At 40.2% G+C, this 23,177-nt stretch overlaps 1 protein-coding gene across 10 annotated transcripts in view; it reads left to right on the plus strand.

Annotated features, from left to right (window-relative positions):
* The first annotated feature begins 345 nt into the window (after positions 1–345).
* Positions 346–23,177, plus strand: part of SMG7 (SMG7 nonsense mediated mRNA decay factor) — a 92,033-nt gene continuing 69,201 nt past the window's right edge. For 7 of the 10 annotated variants that reach the window (XM_059412744.1, XM_059412747.1, XM_059412746.1 and 4 more), the window contains exon 1: positions 578–666. Coding sequence is in view for 1 of the 10 variants with exons in the window: in XM_059412745.1 (XP_059268728.1) it covers positions 638–666 (29 nt within the window). In the remaining 9 variants the exon portion in view is untranslated. Of the gene's footprint in view, positions 667–23,177 lie in introns of all 10 variants that reach the window. The other 3 variants (XM_059412751.1, XM_059412753.1, XM_059412745.1) reach the window with 2 other exon arrangements.

The raw sequence follows: 23,177 nt of genomic DNA on the forward strand, positions 1-23,177 counted from the left end.
TGAGGGACTGGCGGGCGGAACTGTAGGAGGAAGGGGCAGCGTTTCCGGTAGGGAAAAGTGGAGGAGTGGAAAAAGGAAGAGAGAAATCGGGTGGAGTGGAAAGACGGGGGAAGACTTTGAGTGTAACTCCTGGTTCATTTGGGCTCGATGTTCCCGGTGAGGCTGGGGTTGCCCCCTGGCGCGGGAGAGGGGTGGATTGGCCGGAAGCCGCCGAACGCCTCCAGCAGGCCGCTCAGCAGCCGCACAGGGGCCTCACAGCTAGCCGATCCCAAAAGGGAGCGCTACAGAGAGGCAGAAGTCACCCGGAGGGACGGGCGCCACTGAAATCTCGCGAGAGGGACCTCCACTTCCTTCCTCTGCTTCTCCCTCCTCTTTCCCTCCGCCCCCTTCCCTTCTCCCTCCCCCTCCCCCCCTCCCGGGTCGGAGTGTCCCTGCGCCCCACGGGCCAGAGCAGCGGCGAGAGCAGTTTTCCCCGCTCCCTCCCCCTCGCCTCACTCACCCCCACCCCCCCGCCGAGCGAGGAGGAGCCGGAGGAGAGGAAGATGGCGGCGGCCGCCAGCACCCGCGGTGCCGCGGGGCCGCTTCGAGGAGCCTGAGAGACCCACAGAGGCTTCGCGGGAAGACGCGGCGGCGGAGGATGAGCCTGCAGAGCGCGCAGTATCTCCGGTGAGTGCAGAGGTCGGCCCCGTACGTGGGGGGGGACTGGTCGAGGGTTGGGGCACGGAGCAACAGCCACAGAGGTGGTGTGTCGGGGTGGCGGGGGAGTTGCTGTGTCCTCTCCTTCCCCGGCGGGGAGGCGGGGGCTGCGAGGGGGTCCGCGGGAGGGGGCGGGGCGGGCACACTCTCGGGTGCCTAGCCCCCTCCTGCCGGGCTGAGTTCCAGCGTAGCCTGCTAGTCCTGGTGCCGGGAAGGAGGTTAGGGAAGCGTGAGAATGTGTGTGTGCGCGCGCCCCCAGGGTCGCAGGCTCGCTGGCGGGGGACGTGGGTGGGGGAGGGGGGAGAAGGTGGCTGCGACCCCGAGTGGAGGTGGGCGTGGAGTCTGATCCCGGTGGTGGGGGTAACATTGTGTGGTGTAGGGTGTGGGATTGGTTGGGGCGATGCATGGGGAGAGGACGAGGTGGAAGTCTGCATACCTGGGGGGGGTGTCAAGGAGGGAGGGCTAGGGGAGAGGGAGACCGCTGGAAACCCGAGTTTGTTCTCTGTTCTCGAATTGAAAGTGCTGAGGAATAATGTCCTCTGTAGTTAGTTGGCGAGGTGGGGGTGGGAGATAAAAGAGGGATGGAGAATGGATGAGGAAGTGAGGAAAGAGGGAGGTGCTATGGACGGTGTTGGGCTCCCCAGAAGAAACTGAGTTAGAATTAGTGTAGTCGGAAGATACCATTCTGAGTCGTGTGCATTCATTAAGAGTGGTGTAAGGAACTTGTATGTCGGAGGTACAGTGACGCATGGGTACAGCGTGTGCGAGTATGTGATGTGTGTCTGGGGTGGTGTAAAGGGAGCGACTGATAAACATTTTAGGAAGCGAAACACATACATTGGAACCAAGTATGCGATGATGAGCATATTGAATGGAAAGACACCAGCGATTGTGCAGCCAGGAAGGTTCCATGGAAGCAGAGTAAGAGCTTGGAGGTAGAAAAAGAGGGTCAAAATCTTGATGGCAGAGAAATACAAGGTTGTTGGAGCCTGAGATTAATTGGAGAGTTACTACTTCTTAGAAAAGGGGAAGGAAGGCCTTAAAACGGATCCTTTTTGTTTTTCAGGAGCAGAACTAAGGCAGGCTTATGGGAAGATCTTAAAAAAAAATTGGTTTCCTACCTTGTAGAGGAGGGACTTGCATGGGGTAGAAGTCTGAAATGAGCAGAAAAGTCACTTTATCTGTTTAGTGAAGTGAAAGCATTGGTGATTGGCTTTCTGTATGCATATTACAAGAAAAGGTAGGTAGTAAGTGATATAGGAGAGTGGTTATTCTGCTTACGAAAGTAGTAATAGTTTCATTAAGCAGAGTGTGGAAAGGAGAGAGTGATGAGATCTTTGAATTATGGTTGAATGCCTGAGTTTAATAGTGACAGGATCCACACAACATATGTGCTCAATGACTGTAGGATAGTTGGAATGTTATCTTTCTATCACAGTTCTCCACTATTATCCTTTCATTTATTTAACATGTCAGATGAACTTAATAAATAACTGTGGGAAAGCTCTATAGTAGATGTTATAGAAGGGAGATTATGGGAACCATTAGGATAGTACTTAATTTTAAGGAATTTGCTGTTTAGTTTATTAGGCAAGTAAATTAATAATAGCACAGAGTAAACTGTGACAAGTATCAAAAGATGCCAAGTATTATAAGAGTCCAAAGACAGAAGGTTACCTGAGCAATTGGGGGAAATATGGAAAAGCTTCCTTTGTTCATTTGCTCATTCATACACTCATCATTCGTCAGTCATTTTGTCGATCATCTATTTGGGGAGGCATTGGCCCAGTGGTGAGAATAGAAAAGAACTCTACCCTCTTCTTACTGAGTTTACAGTTTGTTAGGGTTCAAGGAGAAAATACCATTCAAAATGGACCTTTAAGGATAAGCAAAATTCTGGCACGTGTGGACTGAGAATGGGGAATCCAATGGAAGGAAACTGAGCAGAGATACTAAGTAAGATAAAAAGGTTGGGGACCAGGGAAGGTTTTTAGTCTAGTTAAACAGGAATATAGGGTGATGCACCTGGAAAAAGTTACATGGATTTTTTTTTTTATAGATGAAGTTCGACCCCCTTTTTTTAACAGATGAGGAAATTATAGCACAAGGAAGTAAAAGTTATTGAGGACCATATAGCTGGTATGTGGAAGCTCTGTAGGTCTTCTAACTCCGTATCAGCCATACTGTGTGACATGTCTGGGTTCATCCATTCTTTCCACAAATATGTTTTGGGAGCTGCATATATACCAGTCACTCTTGTAAATGCTGAGGAGACAGTGGTGAACAAAAGAGAAAACATAGGAAGACATTCTTGGTAGAATTATGCAATCAATAAACATATGAACTGGTAAGTTTGTTAGTGGTGACAAGAATTAGGAGGAAAAAGCAAGATATGGATATCTTGTTTTGTAAAGACAGGGTGATCAAGGAAAGCCTATTAGGTAAGGTGCCTATATTTGAGAGGATCTTGAATCATGATCAGTAGTTTATAGTTAAAGTGCATGAACAGTAGAGAATCTGAGATGCTTTGTTTAGAAGAGCATTCACATGTCCATAGATAGGTATTATCGATGATTCTGTATAACATAATAATGGGCAGTTAGCACCAGAAATAAGGTGGTGGAATAGAAAGATATGAAAGCAAACTGGGAGAGTGGTGATAATTTTAATGAGAAGATTGGCTGGTTTTGAGAGGCTTCTGTGTTAATCTGTTTTATATTTTGTGAAATTAACATGTTAGGGAAGATGTATCCTTAGATTGTGGAATCACTGGTAGACCACTTGAGATGATTTGAGTTCTTTGAAGAAGGGAGAAAAGAATAAGAATGAACACCATGTTTAAGTAACTTATATTTTCTAGCTAAAGTTGGTAAGCAGAATTGAAGAGGCATAGGACGGGGAGTCCCTTAACGATGCCTGGGAGCCAGTCTTTCCTCAGTCTTGCATGTCTGTTCTAAAGTAAATAAAGCGAGTCTTTGGGCTAATAGTAGTATGGGACTTAGAGGGGAAGGAGTAATAAGGACTTGGACCAGCCCAAATTTCCCTTTTCTTCTTCAGGTAATCATTTATTTAAATCATCTATTTAAAGTTAGTGGCGAAGAGGCTAGAGAATGTCTTCAGGGAAGCATCATGTTCACTTTCTTTTCTTTGTTGGAAACTGAACCTTTAGTTTTTAGACAACTCGGGAAGGATGCTCGGTATTGCTGAACAAGTGTGGTTGGGGTAGAGCAATTATTCTTTGTGACCTTGACTTTAGGGAGAGTTTTGTTGCCTACCTTTCTCAGTGGTATAAGACCATGACTGGGCAATTTTTAAACTGCATAGCTACAGATCTTTCCTTCTGTAGATGAAAATTAGCTTTGTATCAGCTGAATGAATTTGCTGGAGGAAATGGACTAGGGTTTTTGGAATTGAATTGGTGGGGTGGTGGCAAACCAGGGAGTAAGATGGCAGTTTTGGAAGAGTGAGATAGAGGTTATGAAGTACAGAGCATCACTAAGATGAAGACAGGGAGGGAATTCAAAATTAAATGGACTGAATTAGTCTTGAATTGTAGGAATAGAGCAGAGATGAAAGGAAAGAAAACCTGTCTTCTGTGTGGGAAAGAAGGTGATGTTCTAGGCAAGATAGGATGTTGGACATTTTTTTGTTGTTGTTGGAAGAGAAGTGTCTTTCTAATTTTTTTTTTTTTTGAGAAGTGTCATTTTTTTGAAATAGCAGATTGACAAGACTCTTATCCAAATGCATAAACTGAGAATACTTCCTACATTTTATAAAAATAAGAGGGGTTCCTGGGTGGCTCAGTGGGTTAAACTTCTACCTTCAGCTCAGGTCATGATCTCAGGGTCCTGGGATCAAGTCCTGCATCAGGCTCTCTTCTCAGCAGGGAGCCTGCTTCCCTCTCTCTCTGCCTGCCTCTCTGCCTACTTGTGATCTTTCTCCCTCTGTCAAATAAATAAATAAAATATTTTAAAAATAAGAAATGGTCTTAAATATGAGGGTGCTAGACTGAATATTGTTGGAAATTTATTACTCAAATTGAAAAATTCAGTGTTTTCTCTTTCGATTTAAGACAGAATGGAAAGATTTTGAAGACTTTGACACCTCGAGTAGAAGAAAAGGGTGTATTGAATATTGTTTATTTAATAAGGGTGGAAGAAGGATAAGGATAATCCACGGATGAAATAGTAGGGGATGTATATCATGCTTTAAAGCAATGATATTTTAGGGAATAGAAATAGGGGAATTAACATATCAAAGTTGGGAAAGCAGGCGTGGGGAAAGTATTGAAGTACCATACAGGGAAGACATAATCAAAGTTGTTTGGAAATTTGAAAAAATATAATAATCCTAGCCAGAGGGAATATCAGTCAGATAGGTCAAATTCTGTTACAAAAGGTGCTATGCCACTGAATTACATCTGCTGCTGTTGTGGGAGGCAGCAGTTGGTACTCTGTACTCCCCTCATACCTTTTTGCTTCAGTTTCATCCTATGCCATAGGTTTTTCTGGAAGATCCACTGAAAGTTGATCCCTGATATTATACCCTTTATAAGAAACATCTACAAATTGATTTGTTAGGATTTTTTTGCATCCTACTTCTGTTAACAGAGAGGCTGCATTCCAGCGGCAGACTTCTTTGTCAGAAACTTTGTTGCAAGAGATAGAAACAATGTAACTGCCACAGGGTTGTTTTCTGAGACCGTGGAAAAATGGTTATCATTTATATACTAATTAAAATAGTCCAGTAAATTTTTTTTTAACATTTTATTTATTTGTTTGACAGAAAGAGAGAGAGAGAAAGACCACAAGTAGGCAGAGAGGCAGGCAGAGAGAGAGTGGGGGAAGCAGGCTCCCTGCCGAACAGAGAGCCCAATGTGGGGCTCCATCCTAGGACCCTGAGATCATGACCCGAGCCGAAAGCAGAGGCTTAACCTACTGAGCCACGCAGGTGTCCAGTCCAGTAAATTGTTAAGATAAAATGTGTCACTGTAAATCTTGGGACACAGGGAAATAAAAGGTGGAGATGAGACTGAGACTGAATAAAGTGGTAAGCAGAGCCATTTATCCTAGCCTAGGGAGAGGAGCAGGGAAGTTAGTGGGAGGAATACATATACTAAATAGGTTCCGGAAGATTCTGGTAATTCTGGGCTGGGCATTCATTGTCTCTAGAAGCTTCAAGTTTCCTACAGTGTAATAGGAAATCATATATATTTAAAAAAAAAAAAATCCTGTAGTGCATACACACACCCAGGAATCCTGCAGCATGTGCTGATTCTTAGTCATGTGGTCAAGAAGTGTCCCCCTGCCCCTGCCCCTTCCCAGGATTTAAAATAAAATAGCTTTGGTCCCAGAAAATTAGCCAGATGTGACTGATTTACCAAACATGGTAAAATTGTTGGGAAAAAAAATTACTCTCTCTTGAGGCTTATAACTCTGGGGTTTGTTGCTGTTGTTATAATGGTTTTAATAACATTTTACCTGCTTGAATATTGACCTGCTAAATTATTTTGACAGTTACTTTCTGCTTCCCTTGTGGTTTCAGTTGGATTCAAAATGTATACTTCCTGTCCTAGACTATATTTCATTGCTTTCTAACAGCTGTTGTGTTCTACCTTCCTGGTAGATGAAACAACTGCTGAGCTTTTGTTTTGTTTTTAAGGTGCTCTAGTAAGATCTGGACACACTAGTGTAGCAAGTTTCTGGAGGCAGTTTTGGGGTAGAGGGTGGCTCAGACTTTAAAAGAGCTAGTTTGTTTTATAGTGGATTAATATTGTTTGCAGTCTCTAGTTAGAGTCTAGCCTTTCAGATTTTTGATTCTAGTGGCATGAATGAGTACCTGAAAGTTTAGGTGGGTTCATTTACCTGATCTTGTTCAGAGAATAAATAAATTATTGAGCACCTGTCTTTTGCATAGTGGGTTGGTCATCCGTAGGTGCGTATTTTGGCAGGTGGTCATCACATGCCATTTAAGTTTTACAGTCAAGCTGTATTTTAATTTAGTTAATGAATTGTTGGGAATGGATTTATCAGCAGTCTAGATTATAACTAAGAAGGGCCAATCAGCAGAAACAGGAATATACAGGGATGGAGTTTTGGCAAACATGTCACAAGGTAAGTGAGAACTTGTAACCAACTCCTTTCTTGTTAACATGTAAGTGGAGCTCCTTAAGAAGGTGGTTTTCACCCCCTTAGACCCAAATTTAGTCAATAGGAAGAATAGATGTTTAAGCAGTTGTTTAAGAAAACTTTAGGAATCTCAAGTAGAGTAGGTAGCAATTTTGTTTCAGTTTATTCCTCCTTTGCTTCATTTAGAACTGGGTTTCTTAGCCTTGGCACTTACTGACATGACAGGTTACTGACATGTTGAGTCTGATGGTTCTATTGTGGGAAGCAGTCCTGAGCACCACAGGACGTTTAGTAGCATCTTCGGCCTCTACCCTTTAAATGACAGTATCATACACCTCCATTTGTGACAACCAAAGATATTTCCACACATTGCCAAATGTTCCTTGTGAGTGCATATCCACTCAGTTGAGAACCACTGGCTTAGAAAATATGTGTAAGAAGGTTATACATGCACAGCATAAATTCTTTTTCTTGTTTTCTTCTTCAAGCCATAGATTACTTCTTAGGCTTCTCTTAACTGTTTTCTCTTAGGTGGAGTAGACTAGTTACCATGTTTAGACTTGGTAAGAATTTTGTACATATTTTAAATGTATTTTTTAAAGTCTCTTTCATTTTATTGGCAGTTAATACTATGTGTAGAGCACAATTATAGGGGCTTTCCATGTGCGAAACCCAAAGATATTGGAGAAAGACATTTAAGTAACTATAATAGCAGATGAACTAGAAAGTGCTATGATAGAGAAGCTGAGTACTATAAATATAAGGAAGAAGAACCTTATTCCATCAGAGGTGGAGGTGGGGTGAAGAAGGTATCTTGAAGGAGGTAAGATTTGATCTGGGTTTTGAAAAATAGATGGGATTTTCAAAAGTGGATATTAGGAAAATTGACATCTCAGGCAGGAGATATCAATATCATAGTTCTTTTACTCCAAATAAATTTTTAAACATTTCATTTACTTTCATTTAATACATGACAGTATTCTAGCCAGGGCTTTCTAAATTCTTCTTAGGTAAGATAGGTAAGGACCTAGAAATAGAGATGGAGAAGTGGTGGTTCTGAACCCATGATGGCGGGGGTAGCCGGCAGAAGGGAAGAGCCAGTTTGGTTAGAGTCCTGAAAGACCCCTTCTCCTGCGCACTTGATCACATGCCATTTCACTAGAACTGCGTTTCAGTTCTTTTGTCTCTCTCCTCTTTTAGTTAGTTTATTACTTTAGTCTATTTAAATATTCCCCCTAATAATCTTTTGTGGACCCCTCTTCATTTTCTCTTAAAAATCCTTTCCTGTTCTGTTTTCCCTTTAGATTCTGTCTTTGTTTACCGGAATTTCTTATAGCTAACAATTTCAAGTTTGCCCTATAGTTTTTACTCTTATTTACCATCTGCTTTTTCTTAATCCTTTATAATCCAACTGTTTTTCCTTAGCGGCTTACTGGAATTAGTATTTCCAGTGGTGGCCAAGAACTTAAGGCGGAATTCATCCACTGATTGTTTGTCTTTCTCACTTACACTGACACTTCTGTTTTCCTTTTTCTGTGCGCCCCTCTCATATGCATCCATCCATCCCTCCCACAAGTAAACATTCAGTTTGGGCCAAGGTATATATCCCAGGTCCCTGGGAATAAAAAGAGGAGCTATTGTCAAGTAGTTTTACCAGGGCCTATAAGCAAGTATATAATTATCCCATAGTTCATAGATGCTATGGCTTATACGCAGGGGCCTTAGGGAAGTTGTTGACGTCTGTTGTTTTTAGCACTGAGATTCCATGATTTTGAATATTCTCCCTTTTATTTTATTTTGTTTTCCTGGTTTGCCTTGCCCCGTCAGTGGCAAAATGAAATGCATAGCCCTATTCCTCTTTTTTCTCTTCTTTCAATGCTTCTTTTCCTCAGATAACACATCCACTTGCTGTCACCACATCATCGTTTAAAATCTGTCAGATGTTTACTTAGTATAAATCATGGTGTTAAGTCCTAGGGAGACACATGTATTAGATATCATGTCTCCATTCAGAGAGTTTATAAGCTTTTTAATGAAATAGCATAAACAGGGGCACCTGGGTGGCTCAGTGGGTTAAGCCTCTGCTTTCGGCTCAGGTCATGATCTCAGGGTCCTGGGATCGAGCCCCCGCATCAGACTCTCTGCTTGGCAGGGAGTCTGCTTCCTCCTCTCTCTCTGCCTGCCTCTCTGACTACTTGTGATCTCTGTCTGTCAAATAAATAAATAAAATCTTAAAAAAAAAAAAAAAGAAAGAAAGAAATAGGCATAAACATAAAATAATACAAAACAAAGAACAATTGAGTATGGTAGTTTAGAGCTGGTCTCTGGGGCAGAACTGCCTGGATTCAAATCACAGCTCTACCACTTACTGGCTGTGTGACCTTGGACAAGCTTCTTAAGCTTGCTGTGCCATAGTTTCCAGATCTGAAAAGTGGTGATGATAATAATAATTTTATCTCATAGAGTTATAATGATCAAGCGAGTTAACTTGCAAAGTATTTGGTGTGGTTCTGGCACATAGTAAGCACTATGTAGGCTTTAGTTATAGATAGTGCCTGAAAATTAGCCTCTGGCACTGACTAATCTGGTAATTTTGCATATCTACCCTCTGGACCTTCCTAATTTTAGAAGCCTTTTTGTCATAGCAAACTCAGCACTCTGAAAGGTAAACTGGTAATCTTTTTTTTTTTTTTTTTTTTTTTTTAGATTTTATTTATTTATTTGACAGAGAAATCACAAGTAGGCCGAGAGACAGGCAGAGAGAGAGGAAAAGAAGCAGGCTCCCTGCCTAGCAGAGAGCCCGGTGTGGGGCTCGATCCCAGGACTCTGGGATCATGACCTGAGTTGAAGGCAGAGGCTTTAACCCACTGAGCCACCCAGGTGCCCCTAAACTGGTAATTCTTACTCTTCTCTTCTCATCCTATCCCTCGTATTTCCTCATTTTGCTCTTTGGTGTTACCACTCCTCATCCTCCCATCCAGGTTTAAAGCCTTGCAGTCCTCTTTGATTTCGTCTCCCAGTGTCTTCAGACTATTCCACACCTAAACTGCTTTTGGAAATGATGCCTTCCTGTTGCCTCTTCTTTTTCATGCCTGGCACTGTCAGCTTTATGGCCCTGCTGTTGAAATAAGTCTTCTTCCTAATACCTTGGCTACCCTCTGGCAAGTAGCAAGAAGAAAGTTTTGACTTTGGATTTTTAAACATCACCCATTAGTCTGTTTTTGAAGTCACAACATTTCTGGGTCTTGATTTCTTTCTTGTTAAAATGGAATATTGATCTCATAAAATTGTTGTCAGTGTTAAACAAAATAATAAAGGTTTACGTATGTTTTGCAAATTTTGGTTCTCGATCACGCTCCACTGTCGCCCTGCCAGTTGACCTTCACATTGCTCCTGCATTAATATTCCTGCAAAGCACTATATGTCGATTTACCTTGCTTAACCTCCTCAGCCTGGCATTCTAGGTCCTCCATAAAATGACCCTTATCTACCTGTGCCACATGATATCTTGTTACGTTTTCTAAGAACTCACAGTGCCAGTCAGAGTAATTTACTTACTGCCTTCTAAACAAGGTTTATCCATTCCTGCTTAAATCTCTATTCCTAGGCCCTTTTCCTTACAGGAAGTACTGTCCTGCACTATCTTGTTTCACCTTCTCTGTGAAGACTACTCTGGTGATGTCTGCATTCTTTGAATTTTGTAGTAGTTCTTGTCTCTTAGTCATTTGGTATGTACACTTTCTTAAATTTGTAATAATATTTTTTTTTTAATATAAGTAAATTATCTCTACAGCTAGGCTGAGTGTGACAGAAACCATGTCTCAGCCTTTTTAAATACACAATGTACATAATGAGTGTTCAGCAAAGTTTTCATGCTTTTTTGTTTTGTTTTTGCAAAACATTTATGGACTACTTAGGGATGACAGTGCTAGGCCCTGAGAATGTAAGAAGGAATGAACTGATTTTTCTTCCTTAGGATAGTGGTCTCCCAGTGGAGATGGATGTTACACAAATATTTCCATATAATGTGGTAAATACTGTGTTAAAAATTTTCAAGGCTGGGGTGCCTGGGTGGCTCAATGGGTTAAAGCCTCTGCCTTGGGCTCAGGTTCTGATCAGGTCATGATCTCAGGGTCCTGGGATTGAGCCCCGCATCACATCGCATCGGCTCTCTGCTCAGCAGGGAGCCTGCTTCCACCTGTCTCTCTGCCTGCCTCTCTGCCTACTTGTGATCTTTGCCTGTCAAATAAATAAATAAAATCTTAAAAAAAAAATAAAGAATATTTTCAAGGATGCCAGAGTATACTGAAGGAAGTGAAACTTTTATTGCTGGGGCAGTTCAAAAGAAAACTTCCAGACTTGAATCCCTGAGCTCAGTCTTAAAGGATGAGTAGGATTAATGAGGCGAAGAAAGAAGGGAAAGATGTAGTAGGCAGAGAAACACAATGAGTAAATAAATGCCTGGGGCAATGTGTTTGAGAACTCTAAAAAGTTTGGTATTAGAAGTGTTTGAGGCTTTGGTTGATGTATATACAGCATGGTCAGATCAGACTGTCAGTCAGGTTATGGTGTGTAACTTACAGAGATTGCAATTAGTCCTGTCTCATTCAGCTTTTGTTTGGGAGCCCAAGGTTCTTTTTCAACAAATCTGGTCATTAATCTTATGGGAGCAACTTATATTTGAATGGCTCATGTTTGTTGTACACATTCCTATTAGAATAGGGAGACAGAAGAAAAAGATATAATGCCTATATAATGCCTACAGTCCTTCCTTTGAGATACATAAAGATTTAAATTTCCCTTCCTTAGCTTTGAAAGTAACTTCATCTTAGGTAAAAATTAGTTATTTGGAACATTATTAAATTATTATTTAAGAGACGGAAGTATTAGTGAATATGTATAATTCTGAAAATAACTGGGTTGATAGGACTGATTTTTTAGAATCTTCACCTCTTGAGTTCAGACATGGAATAGGGTTGGAGGTGAGGGAAGAAAGGGGAGAAAACCAGAACCTTAAATTAGTGAAGTCTCTTTGGATTAACTTTTTCAAGTCTTTCATAAAACAAAACATTTGAAATCCTTTTTGATGATTAATACTTTTTTCCCCATAGTTCTTAATGACATTTTTCTTTCTTTAATGTCTGTCTTAAGTGAGAAGATGGTTCTAAAATCTATTGTATTTTAAGAGCTGCTGTATTTAATGTGTTAATATCCTCAATCTGTTTCTTAAAACTCCGTGGGTTCACTGAACACATAAGTTGAGTACTTTTTCCTTCCTTCCTCTTTCCAGAAGCCTAGCATTTCAGTGGTGTTAGTTGGGACACAGTATATTAGAATGTGTTTTACTAATGCTATCTCTTAGAAAGTTCATGCATTATTACTTAGTTTTTTTAATGGGTGAAGTACTATGCTGTAATGAGATATCGGTAGAAAGATAATCAGAGTAAAATACAATTAGAAGATGATATTCAAAGAAGAAATGGGTTAAAATGTATGCTTATTTGAAACTTTTTTTATTGCTTGTGGGAAAAGATAAAAAGCATAGTGTTAAAAGAACCATCACAGGATGAATTTGAATATAAAAAGGGTATCCACAAAATTTTGTGCATGTGCACACATATAGTTTGTGTAAAGTAATTTAAAGTGAAATTTTTGTATTTTAATACCTAATTCTTTAAAATTGTATTTCTTAAACTGCTTATTTTAAATAATTAAGATAATATTTGTTTGAAATAATCATTACTTTTGCTGTGTTTGTTTGTTTGTTTGTTTATTTGACAGAGAGAAATTACAAGTACACGGAGAGGCAGGCAGAGAGAGAGAGAAGGAAGCAGGCTCCCTGCTGAGCAGAGAGCCCGATGCGGGACTCGATCCCAGGACCCTGAGATCATGACCTGAGCCGAAGGCAGCGGCTTAACCCACTGAGCCACCCAGGCACCCCAGTGTGTTTTGTTTTTTAATGGAAAAAGGTCAACATTTTAAGAAGCATAACTCAAATTTAAGGCATGTTGGTCATAAATTTTGGTTTATAATAGGAAAGGAAAAGCAAATGTTAATAGATTAATTGCTTTCTAATTTGAAAAAATATATTGATTAAATTGTAACTCATACTCAGGCATCTTTTTGGTATCCTAAGAATGCAGGGTGGTGTTGAATGAGCAAAGCCTTTAAATTAAGACTAGCCGGGTGCCTGGGTGGCTCAGTGGGTTAAGCCACTGCCTTCGGCTCAGGTCATGATCTCAGGGTCCTGGGATCGAGTCCCGCATCGGGCTCTCTGCTCAGCAGGGAGCCTGTTTCCTCCTCTCTCTCTCTCTGCCTGCCTCTCTGCCTACTTGTGATCTCTCTCTGTCAAATAAATAAATAAAATCTTTAAAAAAAAAAAAAAAAAAAAAAATTAAGACTAGCCAGGGCACCTGGGTGGCTCAGTCAATTAAGCATCTGCCTTGACTCAGGTCATGATCTCAGGGTCCTGGGGTCGAGCTCCACATCGGGCTCCCTGCTCAGTAGGGAGTCTGCTTTTCCTCCTGCCTCTCTGCTCTCTCTCTCTGTCAAATAAATAAAGTCTTTTTTTTTAATTAATTAATTAAGACTAGCCTAATTTGTGTTTAGATTGTCATGAGTTCAGATCCCAGCTCTGCACATGACAGTGTAACCTTGAACCTCTCTAGTTTTACTTTTCTACTCTGTATTTTCCTTTCTATTAAATGACAGTGATAGAATTCTTAGAATTACTTAGAATTACATGAGAAAATGTGTATATAAAGCAGCATAGTAAAGAGCTTAATTTATGCATTGTATTCATTTTCTGCACTTCTGGATATATCAGTATTTTACTTATTAACTTGCTAAGGTAGTTTTTGAATTGGGCAGGAGCAGATTGTGTCTTACTGGCTATAGGGTGGTCTAGTGATCTTTACCGCAAAGAGGGCTACTATATTCCTCAAGGGTACTGTCTTAAATTTTATTAGTGCTTTATATTTTCCAAAATACTTTTATTTAAATGTATTTTTAAACCACTGTATACAGTAACTTTGTATAACTCGCTCGATTGGCATATTGTAGAGAAGGAAAACGATACTGAAGGTAACTGATTAGTGGCAGAGTTGGGATTGGCCTTTGCTCCCTCTTTGTCCACTGCACATACTTGGGCGTTGCTCTTAAAAATGAAGTTTCTCTTCTGGTGTCTGTGTTTGCCAGCGATGCTATCAAATGGTGCAGTGTGTGTTATTTAGATGGTTCACAATTAGTGGTTGCAAATTCATATATTAAAAAGCGTACTTCCTAAGTTACTTTAATTTTGTAAAATTTCAAATGGTGATATAGATTAGATTCTTGCCACTTTTAGCATCCAGGAGAGTACTTATTTGAAATGGAACAAAACAAACCCCAGAAAATTGTAAGAATGATCCTATGACCATGAAAGAGAGTGCAAATCATTGCTGGGACAGTGGGCATAAATCTGGAATGTCCCAGGCACACAGGAATATATGGTTATCCGACCATCCAGAGTTGTGTTGCTTTCCCGTTATTTTTTGTATGTATGATAACATACTCACATACTCATATATTTGTATATATGTATATTCTTTAATAACTGGGATTGGACTGTATTCTGTTTTTGTGACCTGGCTTTTTTTTTTTTTTCATTTAACATTTTATTAAAGACAGGTTTGTAATTATATATCTGCAGCATCATTGGAAACATTAGCATACTGTTCTGTTCTTTGGGAATACCACAGCTTTCTAAACTGATTTCCTAAGAGTAAAAATTTGTGTTATTTCCAGTATTTTATTATTATTTTAAAAAGTGCTATGATGAACATCCTTGTACACACGTATCCTGTGTGCACTTATTTGAGTGACAGGGTATGTATGCACATTAAAAATAATTTGTTAGGTGTAGGCAGAATAACACCCCGACCTCCCCCCCCAATTCAAACCCCAGAATATATCTACATCCTGATCCCTGGAGCCTGTGAATTTGTTACCTTAACATGGCAGGGGGGAATTAAGATTTCTAAACAGCTGAGTTTAAAATGAAGAGATTATCATGGATTATTTGGTGGGCGCAGCGTAATCACAAGGATCCTATAAGTATGGAAGAGGGAGAATTGAACGATCTACTGGAGAGCGCATTCTGCTGGAATGGAGGGGATCACACGCTGAGGAACACAGGCAGCCTTGAGAACTAAGTAAAGCCAAAACCCTAGAGTCTCCAGAAAGCAACACTGTTGTGTCGGCACCTTGACTTTAAACTACTAGGACTCGTTTAGGCTTCTGACTTTCAGACCTGTGAGATAATGTTTTGTGTCGTTTTAAGGTGCTGTATTTGTGGTAATTTGTTACAACCACAAAAGGGAACTAACAATACATAGTAGGTACTACCAGGAAGTTCATGCTATTTATTCCCACCCTAACAGTGTTTGAAGGTACCTGTTTTCTCATATCCTCACCAGTACTGAAGGTCTCCTGTATCTCTCTCTCTTTTTTTATGAAGCAGACTCTTTGATGTCTTTATTTGTGTTACACGTGAGCAAATCTATCCAGTACTCTAGTGTTTCCAGAGTGCATTCCACTGAAAATGAATTGTGTGCAAAATTCATAGGTGTTAGGATTCTCAATGTTTCTAAGGCAAAATAAATTCAGAAATACTGCGGTACACTGGATTCTTTATATGGAAAAGTTATCTCATGGGACTTACCTAAACAGTGGGTTACCTGGTTGGCTCAGTGGGTTGAAGCCTCTGCCTTCCGCTCAGGTTGTGATCCTGGGGTCCTGGGATTGAGTTCCGCATCGGTCTCTCTGCTTGGCAGGGAGCCTGCTTCCTCCTCTCTCTGCCTACCTCTCTGCCTACCTGTGATCTCTGTCTGTCAAATGAATAAATAAAATCTTAAAAAAAAAAAAAGTAGCGCTATGTTATCAGAAAGTTAGCGTGATACTCCAGATAAAGTATTGGCCAGATATAGCACTGAAAAGTGAAGAGCATGGCTTTTGTTTTCTGACAGCCCTGGATTTAAATTGGATGTATGATCTTGACTAAGTTACCTGACCTTTTTAATTCCAGTGTTGTCAGTAGTAAAATGGAGGTATGTTTCTTATGGTTTGACAAGGAATAAATGAGGTAAAAGAATAAAAATCGATAACGTGCTACCTTATTCCTAGTTTTTTAAAAAAGCAATAAGCGCAGTTATTATTATTAATATTAGTAGTAGGAGTGTATTATTTGGTATTTAAAAACCTCACATTCTTATGGAGCAGTTGTATGTTATTGTTAATGGATTTCTTCAATTTTTTTCTTTATTTGAACTTACTGTATATCCCAAATTTTGGGACTATGATAGGAGCACTGGGTCAGGTACAACCCTGTGAATACATATGCATTTGACTTATGGCCTTTTTACTTTTAATCGTCTCAGAGAACTAGGAATAGAACTTACTGTAGTAATTTAGATGATTGCTTTTAAGGAAATTGGGATATGAGGTTGCCATAATGGGTGTTGTAAACTGCCTTAGGGAATCAGTCCCAAGAACCTTAAAATATATTCTCTCTGTCACATCATTTCCAATACAGGGAGAGAGACATCGTGATTTACGTTAAGGGTATGTGTGGAGATGGCAGGACATAGCTAAAGAGGTGGTCAGGTGAAAGTTTTCAAACTCAGTGCAATTTGAATTTGAGGCAAGTCATAGGAAGATGGTAGAATGGTAGAATCAGAGGGAGAAAGACCACACTCGTGAGTTGGAAGAAATGATTAGGAGGGTCCAGGTGAGAAATGGGACCAGCCAGACTGAATATCATACTTATTTTATCTTCATACAAGATCCTGTCGAAATAGATGCTTTTCTTGATAAGATGGGAGTTACTTTTCTTTGTGGACATAACTCTTTCTTTCTTTCTTTCTTTTTTAAACAGTTGATTTATTTGGCAGACAGAGGTCACAAGTAGGCAGAGAGGCAGGCAGAGAGTAAGAGGGAAGCAGGCTCCCCACTGAGCAGAGAGCCCAACACAGGGCTCCATCCCAGGACCCGGAGATCCTGTCCTGAGCTGAAGGCAGAGGCTTTAACCTACTGAGCCACCCAGGTGCCCTGACATAATTCTTTCTTTATGCTGCATGGTTCAGATCCCCAGATTCCTAAGTGAGGTAAGATGAAAATGAGAGAACAGTTTAGAACCTGGGAATGGTGGCCATGTAAAGTGAGGCTGAAAATGATATAGTGTGATACCAAGCTAATAAACCTTCAAGTTTTCTACTTTACTATGTGTTACCTCCACTGTTTCTTCATATACGAAATGACAGTCTTTCCACTGTTTTTGGCAGCTGTTTTGTATTTTTGGCAACTATTTTGGCATATTTTGGTATGAAGTTGCAAGTGATGGCAGTGCTCAAAAATGTGTCCCATGATTGAGCCCCGCATCAGGCTCTCTGCTCAGCCGGGGGCCTCCTTCCCCCCTCTCTCTCTGCCTGCCTCTCTGCCTGCTTGTGATCTCTCTCTTTCTGTCAAATAAATAAATAAATAAAAATCTTTAAAAAAAAAAGACATCACCATGAGTAATTTTCTCTCATTTTTAATGCACACTGCTTTCTTTTGTGTGAGGCTTTCTTTGTTTTTGTGTTGCATTTGGGATATGTGTGATATACTCTGATTTTTGTGGCCATACAAGTATACTTTTTAGTATAAATCTTTGTGAAACTTTGATAGGGAATCTTGAGTCAATAGTCTTTCTTTTAAATTGTTTTGGTGTGCTATGATTTTATTTTTTATTTTATGATTTTATTAAAAATATTTTTAGGAATAATTTGCTTATTGTTTCAGCGGCTTCTTAATGTTTATGCTCTAGACCCTCTCCTGTATGGGTCCCTGATTAGGACTGCAGTTTGGCAATGCAAACTGCATTTGTTTTTTTTTTTTTTTTTCAGTGCTAACTTTTTTTTTTTTTTTTTTTTTTTCAGTGCTAACATGGAGGCTTGCATAGAGTAGCAGTATCATACCAGTGAGGTATGATAACTTCAAGGAGAGAGGGTGCTGGTTTGTGTATTTGACATGATTAATAAGACTAAAGCAACAATTTCATTTTGTGCCAGACCCTGTTCCAAATGTTGTATATTTGATGGATCCTCCCAGTACCCCTGTGAGGGGTGTACTGTTGACTTCATTATAGAAGAGTAAAGAAGCAGAATATAGTTAAGCCTGGTGCCATGCATAAAGTAGCTGAACGAGGAGTTGGGCTCTAGAATGCTTTTAACCATATATCATATGGACTCTACCTCTATAGTCTTATATTTTTATTTGCTTAGGATTGTAGGATTCTAAAATCTTATTTTTGTTTTGTTTATATATTTGTTATTAGGTAATATATTTCTGTAAAACACTGAAAATGCATATAAGTATATATGTAGTGTGTATGATTTGAACAAACTTTTTTCATCAGTCTTAAGCTTCCTAATGCATTTATTTTTTGTGGAATAATAAGGGAGAGGGCAGGGTAGTTTTGCCAGGAAACTTAAGGGAAAGAGAAGGGGAGATTGTTTTTCTTTTATATCTGTAATAAATTAACTTAGACTGCTTTGAACTTACTGACTAGTTGGCCTGCTGTTCTTCTCTCATAGCTGTTCTTCTGCAGTTTTTGTCTTCAGTATTGATACTTAAATACAGTATATTTCCCAAAACCTTGAGGATATCAAGAACTAGCTACTATGGGGAAAAACCGTTCTGATCCACCTGGTCTAATAGGACAGTGGAGGATGACTTGCCAGTTTTATAATTTAAGTACAGAAGATTAAGACTGCTTTTTCCTTATTGTCATAGTTGACTTATTACACAAAGGTGTTCAGGTATCAGCTTCTGACCTTAAAAGAAATAGAATTTTACATGTGTGAAATTAAAATTTTAAGTAATAAGTTGCTTCAGAAGGAAAATTCAGTGACTTTTTAAAAGAAACAAATTACTAAAGCTTTCATATGTGGCCTGACATCTTTGAATTTACCATTTTTCTACTTAAACACATAGCTGATTCTGAGAGAATGAGACTGTGGTTAACTCTAGAAAAGAGACAACCTTCCTGGACTTATCTCACAGTCTTGGCTTCTTTTCATATTACTGTACATTGTCCTTGAAAAGTTCCTTCTTCCAGAAAGTCTTTCTTTGAATCATCTTAGAATTTTGTTAGATAAATAACCAGATGTTTCTCTTTTTTTCTCAGTTCTCTTTCACCGGTTACATTATTTTGTGTTTGTTCACCATTTTATTCCCATGTTAGGATTTGAGGGGAGGGGTTTCTCAATTATTGTCATACAACTTTATTTTATTTATTTTTTAGGTTTTATTTATTTCAGACAGAGAGAGTGACACATGTGCACCAGCAGGGGGAGAGGGCAGAGGGAGAAGCAGACTCCCTGCTGAGCAGGGAGCCAGACATGGGGCTCCATCCCAGGACCCTGGGACCATGACCTGAGCCGAAGTCAGACGCTTAACCAACTGAGCCACCTAGGTGCCCCTGTCTTGGTACAACTTAGAACAATACTGACAGTCAGTAAATGTTGACCAGTAATGTCTATTTATTGCGAACATTTTGAAATATATTGATTTCTCAGTCAGAATGCTTGACATATCTCAGTCTTCAGGAGATGGTAAAGTCTGAATAGTATTATTTTCCTTTGTGATGTAAACAAAACTAGGCACGCCTGACTTAGGCAATGAAAAAAAGCAAAAACTGTATCATTGTCTTTTTAAAAAATGCAAAGAAGACATCCAAATGGATGTCACATGAAAAAGTGCTCAGCATCACTTGGCATCAGGGAAATAACAGATCAAAACTACAGTGAGATACCACCTCACACCAGTCGGAATGGCTAAAATTAACAAGTCAGGAAATGGCAGATGTTGGTGAGGGTGCATGGAAAGGGGAACCCTCTTACACTGTTGGTGGGAATGCAAGCTGGTACAGCCATTCTGGAAAACAGTATGGAGGTTCCTTAAAAAGCTGAAAATAGAGCTTCTCTATGACCCAGCAATCGCATTACTGGGTATTTACCCCAAAGATGGAAATTAGTGATCTGAAGGGGCATGTGCACTCAGATGTTTATAGCAGCAATGTCCACAACAGCCAGACTGTGGAAAGAACTTAGATGTCCTTCAACAGATGAATGGATAAAGATGTGGTGTGTGTATATGTGTGTATATACACACACACATATACATAGAATGGAATACTATGCAGCCATCAAAAATCCAAAATCTTGCCATTTGCAAAGACATGGATAGAACTAGAGGGTGTTATGCTAACTGAAAGAAGTCAGTCAGAGAAAGACAGTTATCATATGGTCTCTCTGATACAAGGAATTTGAGAGGCAGGGCGGGGGGTCATGGGGGGTAGAGAGGGAAAACATGAAACAAGATGGGACCAGGGAGGGAGACAAATCATTAGAGACTCTTAATCTCAGGAAACAAACTGAGGGTTGCTGGGGGGTGGGAGGGGAGGGATAAGGTGGCTGGGTTATGGACATTGGGGAGAGTATGTGCTATGGTGAGTGCTGTGAATTATATAAGACTGATGATTCACAGATGTGTATCCCTGAAGCAAATAATACATTATATGTTAATTAAAAAATGCTAATGGGGGCACGGGGGTGGCTTAGTGTCCAGCTCTTGATTTCAGCTCAAGTCATGATCTCAGGGTGGTGAGATCAAGGCCCTTATTGGGCTCCGTGCTCAGTTGTCTTGAGATTCTCTGCCTTTCTCTCTTTCCCTCTCCCCCACTGCCCCTTCCCCACTTGTGTGTGTGTGCCATCTCACTCTCTCACTCACTCAAATAAATCTTAAAGGAAATGGTAGTAGATTGTATAGACTTAAGGGTGGGAGAATTAGGGGAGTATATCAGCTATGTGAGGAAGAGGAACAGCTGGTTCATTTAAGCATAAAAGAGCTAGAGACCCAGCTTCTACAGCTGCTGTAACAAATTACCATAAACTTGGTGACTTAAAACAACACAAATTATTACTTTATTGTTCTAGAGGTCAGAAATTTGAAATGGGCCCCACTAGGCTAAAATTTAGGTGTCCTTCCTTCTGAAGGTTATAGGAGAGAATCCATTTCCTTGCCTTTTCTAGGAAAAGAGGCTGCTTACATTCTTTGGTTTATGGCCTCCTTCCAGCTTCGAAATCAGTAATCCTATCACTTTATTCTTTGCTTCTTTCATCACATCTCTTCTAACTCTCCTGCTTCTTCCCTCTTTTACTTGTAAGAACCCTTGTAATTATACTGGACACACCCAGGTAATCCAGAATAATCTCTCCTCAAAATCCTTAATCACATCTGATTTAAAGTAAGTCCCTTTTTGTTAGGTAACATATTCACAGCTTGTGGGGATTAGGATATGGGATTTATTGTCATGATTCTGACTCCCACAATAGCTGTGTAACCTGGAGTATACAACTTTACTTTTTTAAGGTTTTATTTATTTATTTGAGAGAGAGACAGTGAGAGAGAGCATGAGAGGGGAGGTCAGAGGGAGCAGACTCCCCATGGAACAGGGAGCCTGATGCAGGACTCGATCCCAGGACTCCGGGATCATGACCTGAGCTGAAGGCAGTCACTTAACCAACTGAGCCACCCAGGCGCCTGTATACAACTTTAAAATTCAGCCTATGAAGATACTCTGGTGTAAGACCATGATCTCTCCATAATTTATATCCCTGACCCACACTTGATATGCAGGACCACTGATACTGGGAATTTGATTTAGTTGCTCTCGTCGAAGGTGGATTTGCCGCAATACCTCTTCTCTCACTAGCTGTCATTTAAATGTGGTGTTGGGGGGTGCCTGGGTGGCTCAGTGGATTAAGCCTCTGCCTTCAGCTCAGGTTATGATCTCTGGGTCTTGGGATTGAGCCCCATATCGGGCTCTCTGCACAGCAGGAAGCCTGCTTCCCCTTCTCTCTTTGCCTGCCTCTCTGCCTACTTGTCATCTCTCTCTCTCTCTCTCTCTCTCTCTCAAATAAATAAATAAAATCCTTTAAAAAAAAATGTGATGTTGGTGTGCTCATTGTAAGTCTGATTGATCTCTTTGCACCCTAGCTGCAAGGGAAGCTGGTGAATCTATAGTGGAAATTGCTTCTGCCTTTTAAGTTGGGAGATTTCTTAAAAATAGGAGGGGAGATTAAGATGCTGGGTTTCAGGGCTCTCTGCTCAGCAGGGAGCCTGCTTCCTCCTCTCTCTGCCTGCCTCTCTGCCTACTTGTTATTTCTGTTAAATAAATAAATAAAATCTAAAAAAAAAAAAAAAAAAAAAAGATGCTGGGCTTCAAAGAAGAATGCCAACCAGAGAGAGGATGTAAGTATAGTGGAAAGTCATGGGTAATAGGATTCTGTTTTGATAAACTCTGTATCAGAGATGCGAAGATGAGTAAGAGTCGTGTCTGTTGCTGTTCTCATGGCAGCCAGAGCAGGAATGGAAAGCGATGTGCATGTGCTAGTACCCTAACATAAATCAGTGCCATTTTTCTCATACCTTACCTGATAGGAAGCCAACTCTGTTCTGTGAAAGCTTTTCATTTTCATTTCCATTTCACTGTCTTACATGCTTATCAGAAATTGCTGTCAGCTGTACCTTTGCCTTTTGAACGGTTACATGGAGGAAGGTAGGCAGGTTTTGAGGCTTTCTTCTTTCATTCCAGTAGGTTAATCAGTAACAGTGGTTTTGATGTATACCTGTGCTGTCCAGAATGGTAGACACTAGGCATGTGTAGCTGTTCAATTTTAATTTCATTTAAATGAAATAAAATAAAAAATTTTGTCAGTTATCCTAATTACATGTCAAATGCTCATGTGGCTAGTGGCTACTGAATTAGACAGCCCAGGTCTATCCCAGTGGTGTGACATGTTTATTGTATGAGGGTCAATCAGGAAAAAAAATCAGGGACAGCAAAGCAAGGTTTATTGAGTGAAAGCAAAGTGATAGTACAAAACTCCCAAGAAGGGAGGGGACCCGAAGGGGTTGCCCAAAATGAAATGTTGAATAAACTCTTTTTTAATACCCCTAGTAAGTTTTTCCTTTTCATATAATGCTTTAGAGTTCGCAGCATCCATTCATATGTAGTATATGTTTTCCTGATAATGCAGACTGTAAAATAAGCATAATTAACTCTTAACTTTTCATATAGGAAGTTGAAGCTCAGAGAGACCAGAGGGTCAAACAGCAAAGTTAGAAGGGGTTATATTATTCTTTTGGGTGTGTGTGAGTAATATATAATTCTGTTCAGTGCAACATAAAGTGCATAGGGTACTAAGTATTGTGTTGAATATTAGGATACTAAAAAAGCTAGGTGTTCTGCCCTGGTCTGGGCCTTGTTGTCTT

The sequence above is a fragment of the Mustela nigripes genome, chromosome 10 (genome assembly GCF_022355385.1).
Source record: "Mustela nigripes isolate SB6536 chromosome 10, MUSNIG.SB6536, whole genome shotgun sequence".
Taxonomy (NCBI): domain Eukaryota; kingdom Metazoa; phylum Chordata; class Mammalia; order Carnivora; family Mustelidae; genus Mustela; species Mustela nigripes.